The 6080-nt window shown below is 36.2% G+C and overlaps 1 protein-coding gene across 3 annotated transcripts; it reads right to left on the bottom strand.

Annotated features, from left to right (window-relative positions):
- Positions 1–1130: 1130 nt before the first annotated feature.
- LOC111903821 (zinc finger CCCH domain-containing protein 22) lies at positions 1131–5744 on the bottom strand. 3 transcript variants are annotated; one of them, XM_042895693.2, is made up of 9 exons: positions 4250–5744; positions 3698–3868; positions 3434–3613; positions 3258–3352; positions 2959–3159; positions 2700–2856; positions 2420–2617; positions 2246–2311; positions 1131–1516 (listed from the first exon to the last, which is right to left on the bottom strand). In XM_042895693.2, the coding sequence occupies exons 1-8, from the start codon at positions 5209–5211 to the stop codon at positions 2302–2304; spliced, it is 1974 nt and encodes a 657-aa protein (XP_042751627.1). In that variant the 5' UTR covers positions 5212–5744; the 3' UTR covers positions 1131–1516; positions 2246–2301. The 3 variants fall into 3 exon arrangements, with proteins under 3 accessions (XP_042751627.1, XP_023755329.1, XP_023755330.1); XM_023899561.3 differs by having other exon boundaries at positions 4220–5742; XM_023899562.3 differs by having other exon boundaries at positions 2246–2308; positions 4220–5741.
- Between the last annotated feature and the right edge of the window lie 336 nt (positions 5745–6080).

Below are 6080 nucleotides of genomic sequence, written 5' to 3' on the forward strand. Positions count from 1 at the left end.
ACGTAACAATATTACTAGATTTTATTTTGGGCAAAAGTAAATAGCAAAAGAAAGACATTGATGTAACCACATGCCTACATTTTATTATAATATACCCTAACTTTATGTGTGAGTGGTATATTTTTATAAAGATTAACCCATCAATCAAATAAAAAAACACCACACAATCATGAAATCATGAAAGAGACTGAGAAACAGCAAGGATCCACCAACATCATCTCACTCAAACCCTTCCCCAAAAACATGCATCAAAATGTTGTACCATATGCATAATTGGTTGTACATCAACCATGGTCAATTATAGCATTGGAAACCCCATTTCACATCCTCCAATTTAGTCTCAAAACCTTCAACTCCACATTCAAATTCCCAAGTCATTAAATAAAGCGTTGTACCTTACGCATCGTGGGTTGTACCTTGTACCTTACACCTTATCTATGGTTCTTTAACTCTAGAGGTGTACAATGTGCATCTTTTGTTGTACCTCATCCATGGTCAATAAAGGTATGCAAAACGTATCCTCTAATTGGGCCCCAAAATCCTCAACTCTACAGGAATAACACTTACATGCAAGGGCAGTTTTTAAGTGTATGCCCTTTGACATTTTGACTAAACCCAAATGTACAAGTTTGATTGCATGATGTACAATTTGCATAAAATTATTGTTATCTCTTTGAAAGGACATGTACCATCAAGCCATAATTGAGAAAACATGCCAAAACAGAAAGGCACTAATGCATCTATCAAAACAAAAGGCCAAACACACACACACACACACACAATAATATGTGAATGAAGCCAGAAAATACTGAAAGTGAAAGGTGTGTGTGTGTGTGTGAATGGTACTCTGAGGATACCAATTGAAAATGGGTTGTCAGCGCCCATGTGACATGGTGGACCTATACCCTTCATGTCCACCCTCAAAGAAACCAAAAAAATCGGACAAAAGACTTAATACCCTAAAGGCCTAAAAACTAATCTTTAATCTTTAAATCAAATGTACAACTTCCATTGCACGAGGTACAACTCACACTAAAAAGATCAGATCAGTCAAATCTCGATTCATTTACCCTTTTGGATCTTGTATCAGTATTGACGATCAAAAAGGACACTAGAAAGGTCAAATCAAGTATACAAAATGGTTGTACCTTAGGGATTAAGAGTTGTACCATACAATAGAGTTGAACATACTAGGGCAGAAAAAGAAATTACCACATAAGTAAAAGAGAAAGTTGCTAACCACTACTACCCTTTTCTTTTGATTTGTTATATGCATGGTTCAATGAGTGTTTGGTGGGGAGGGGGGAGGGGGGAGGGGGTCCAACACATAGTTTGAAGGGAAGGGTACAAAAGTAAATAAAGAAAGATACCCTACTCCCATAAAATCAGTTCATCTATCCTTGTTTTCTTTTATGTATTGCATATTATGTATAATTGTAAGTAGTATGGGGAGAGAGGTTTTGAAGATGATAATCTTGATGTTGTTGATGTTTTTTTTATAATCCTGCTCCTACTCCTGCATAAAAAAAAATAAAAAAAAAATTAATATAAAATACACAACATAATTCCCATAAGTAATGATGTTTATCCGGTTAAAAAGTTGTATACATAAGATATGTTCGTTATCTAGACCGAGTTAACCGTCAGAATGAGACTAAATGACCATTTTACCCTTACATCATAAAAAAACAAATTTCACGATATTCATCGATTTTAACTCCCTAAGCCCATTAGAACACTACGAGGACATTTGTTTATGTTTTTGAAAGCAATGGAATCTGTCAAAGAAATTGGAATCTGTCTTGTGTTTAGTTGGCAGGAAATGGAATCGAACTCGATAAGAAAAAGGATTTTTGGTCTAAGGAAACAAAACACGCCACGGAACGGAATCTCAGATTCCGATTCCGTAGGAATCCAAAAACCAAAGGCCAAGTGAGTACTTGATTATTGAAATAAATATATATAAATCGTACCCTAACTTTAAGCATCTGATGATATATAGACCTAACGTTTGTCCTTCGATATCCATAAAGACGTAACATTTGTCCGACTCAATAACAACAACATTGCGTAGACCCCACACATATTTGGTCCACAAAGGAGAAAAAAAAAAGTAAAACAGGTGTTGACCAAATTGACTTTCGGTCAACGGTATCATTTTGACTCTATTTATAAACACGAATGTATGAGTTTTTTATTATTTTTTTGTTATTCTAAACGAAAAAGATTGATATTATATTCTTACCAAGCAAAGTTAAATCGCTCCATGATCACACCATTGCTGCTAAATTCACCTACATTTTAATGGCTTCTTGCCCACAAAAAAATAAAAACTGGTAAATATAAAAAATCTAAAAAATGTTAAAGAGAGATGAATTAAAAGTTTAGATTTGAAGCAATCTTTTGGTGAATTTTATACCTTGGCATTTGGAAGTAACATGAATTGATAGAACCCCGCATGTCAATGGCGGTTGAAGAGGTGGGAGGGTGGTGGGTAGTGGCGGCACCACCACCGGTTTCAGCCTCCGGGGTGTCAGTCGAGAAAATCGTCTGGTGGTTGGTGGCGGCTGACTTTGTAGGTGATGCAAATAAGTTATCAGGAAGGTTGTGCTCAAAACTGTAATTAAACAAGAAACACATAATCATAAATTAATTCATAATCGATGATAACATCAAAATTCAAAATTCAAAATCCAAACCTTTCTTGTTTATCGGTTTCATTCTGACCGGATTTCTCCTCCTTCCCGGAGCCATTGCCGCCACTATTCCCGCCATCATTCTTCACTTCCGGTGGTGGCACATTTGGATCGGATTCATCACTCGGTGAATTTGTATCATCTTCAGTGCTAATTTTTGCTACATATGTGAAATCGATATTGTTAGTAATAAGAACATGAAAAACAAAAAACAAAAAAGGATATATTATTTGTTAATTATTAATTATTATTTATTATTTACCTCCAGAAACAACATCTTCATTGTTGACATCTGATGAAAACGTTGAAGAAGCAGATAAATTGTGGTGAAACTGATGATTTTTTAGCTCATTTAACTGCAAATTCATCATTCTTCTATCTTGGATTTCAATTGCATGTTGTAATTCTGCACGTTCCTCTAATTTTCTTCTCAAAATCATCTCATGATTAAACATTCGTGCACCTGTTTATATTTTATTAAAATCATCTAAGATTAAACATTATATTATAACATTTAAAATTACGAGTAAATGTTTATATAGATTTGATATTTTTGCTCACCAAAGGGGATATGATCGAATGGCTCAGCAGATTCAATTGCAGTTGGACTCAAACACCCAGAAAAATCTCCTCTTTCAATTTGTTGCTGATGCTTCCTACATAAAATAAGGGGATATTTAATATTTTAATCATTTGTGACAAAAAAAAGAGAAAGTGTCGCGAATGGTGGTTCATACTTGTCTGGGATTTTGCCCTTTTCTTTATAAGGTTTAACAAGAACCCGTGAATCACATACAAAATGTGGATTTCCTTTTGCTAAAATCGCTTTGACAGTTTCAGGAAGCATAAATGTGACAAATCCAAACATTCGTTTTTGTTGATACGGGATTCTCACATCTTGAACAGGTCCAAACATGCTTCAAAAGATTAAAGAAATGGGAAATCTTTAGTTCTTGAAAGAAAAGGGTTAAAATCAAGATTGTTTGTTTATGAAATGAGACCTGAAGTAATTTGAAACATCTTCTTCTTTGAAAGTACTATCAGCTGGAAATGTCAAGTAAATTTGTCGTGAACTTGAATTTGAATTCCCAAACCCTAAAAAATCATTCCGATCAGGTCGACAACGACCAAATTTGTGAAATTCATCACCCATCATCAATGCTGCTGCTGATCTAAAAGACAGAATAAATCCATGATCAAATACGAAGTTTTTAAATACAGAAAGTTTTATATATGTAGGTGGTAAAGCCAAACATGACCTAACTTTATCCACAAAAACAAGAAAAGATTCTTTTTTTTTTCTTTACCCTTTTCTTCTATATGCATTTCAAGAAGAAATCCAACATGAGAAACGGAAAAAGAAGGCTTTAAAGAACTAATAATAGCATATAATTGCAGCATAATTATGCTGTTCCTCTTTTTCCAGATACTAAAGAAATCCAACATACGAAACTATAGGTTGAAGAATAACCAATAAAGTGGTAATTTTTGAGTAATAATGAGGGAGATGACTTTAACTTTACCTAGGATTCTCGTTGAGAAAGTTCATGCACCTGTTGAAAGGAAAAGGAGGAACTCCGCCTCCGGTCATGGCTGCAATTCGTTGCTGCTGCTGTTGAATGGCTTTAAACCTAAGCAAATCTTCGAAAGCATCGATTTTTCCGGTGGGAGAACCGACGACTGCTGTAGGTGAAGATGAACCGAGCCCTAGTTCTTCACCGAAACCGCCGTTACCATGAACGAACTTACAGGAAGTACCATTTTTACAAAACCCTCGAGCGAAGTACATGCAAGGTCTCCAGCCACCACCCATATCGTCGTTTCCGCCTCCACCGCCAAGAAAAACATCGTTCACCGAGCAACTCCTCCGGTGTAGATGGTGGTGATGCAAGTCGCCACAGTTACCCGTTTCGACAGACCAATTTGAACTATCATTAGGGTAGGGGAAGAGAACCGAGTCACTACGACCACCGGGGCTCACCATTGGGTCTATAAAGTCGACATTTTTAGATTCGTCGAAGAAGGAAAGCTGATCGGGAACAACTTGCAGTCCATTGTTAGTACTATACTCCTCGGTGGGATCGTTAAAATTGTTGTAAAACGACGAAGCAGAAGAACCACCACCGTTTACCACAGCAGCGTAAGAAGCCGGACGAGGGCTACCCCGGTGATGATGATGATCGGGGAAAGACCCAGATAAAGACCAAGGCGAACTCGGCGAAGATGGGTTCATGTGATGAAACCCATTGTTGGGAATGATGATTTGAGGGGAATTTCGGTGCATAAACAGCGAAGGAGTCGAAGGTGCAGAAGAAGCATTCGACGAAATGTCTAAGAAATTTTTGGCTTGTTTTATGACGGAAACCAGAAGGTTTTCTGGGCCAAACGCCAGCCTTATCATCTCATTTTCTCCTTGGTCTTGTATGAGTATGTATCCCATGATTTTTGAAGCATTTTCTGGATCTAATTTTTGGATCCTTGACATCACCATTTTCGTAGCTTCAACTGTATCCATGGTGGTGTATAAACCCAGTAAAAAAAACACTTTTATTTCAAAAAGAAAACAAAAACAAAACACAGTCGCTCTCAGTCACTCGACCACCATTTTTGTTTGCTTCACCTTTCTCTCTCTACAACAAAAAAAGCATCGAATTTTAGAGAGAGAAAGAAGCGGAGGGAGAAGGAAAAGGTGGGATTTTTTTTATTTTTTTTTGAACAGTGAGTAAAAACCTTCACTTTAGTTACAGAGAGAGAGAGGAGATATAAGATAGATGATATAGAGTGAGAGAGAGAAACGGAGAGAAAAACGTTCAACGGTTCGGCTTGTTTTTGGGGATTAATGAGAGAGAAGATGACAAAATGTACAAGAGATTATGCAACACGTACAACTCCTGTAAGCAATTTTGATGCTTTGCTGTATCCCACATACAGATTATAAGTTGGATGAGTCAAAGAGGGTTTGTTTGTTGTTGCTGTTTAAAGCTTTTGGTTTTGGTGAGAGGGTTTGGAATTGGAGCTTTGGGGAAGATGAAGCAAAGGGATAGGTTGTAGGGTGGGGTGGGGGGAGTGGGTGTCAGGTGTGTTACAATCTTTTTTTTTATTTAATTTTTTTTATGTAAGTCTATAAATATTCTAAAAGATTGACTATATTATTATTTTTGTTATTATTGTTTTATTAAAATATGTTATATAAAATTAAAACTGTAAATACAACAGTGGGCTTTGGGGTTTGTTGTCTTATGAGTTGCAGCCACCACAACTTTTGATATTAGTGAAAACTTTGCAGAGGTTTTTGGGGCAGAGGAAAAGAAATTAGGTAAAGAAAATAAATGGGAGTGGATTAAATTTATACAAATTATCTTGAAAAGGACAAAATAAGATGGT

This window comes from Lactuca sativa, chromosome 6 (genome assembly GCF_002870075.4).
Source record: "Lactuca sativa cultivar Salinas chromosome 6, Lsat_Salinas_v11, whole genome shotgun sequence".
Classification (NCBI taxonomy): domain Eukaryota; kingdom Viridiplantae; phylum Streptophyta; class Magnoliopsida; order Asterales; family Asteraceae; genus Lactuca; species Lactuca sativa.

Bases quoted from the DNA above. Each gene is read 5' to 3' on its own strand.
- LOC111903821 (XM_023899561.3), bottom strand. From the start codon at position 5,211: ATGGATACAGTTGAAGCTACGAAAATGGTGATGTCAAGGATCCAAAAA. The intron at 3,614-3,697 runs GTCTCATTTCAT...AATCTTTTGAAG, and splicing joins GATGTTTCAAATTACTTCAG to CATGTTTGGACCTGTTCAAG. The intron at 3,160-3,257 runs GTGAGCAAAAAT...AAATATAAACAG, and splicing joins ATTCGATCATATCCCCTTTG to GTGCACGAATGTTTAATCAT.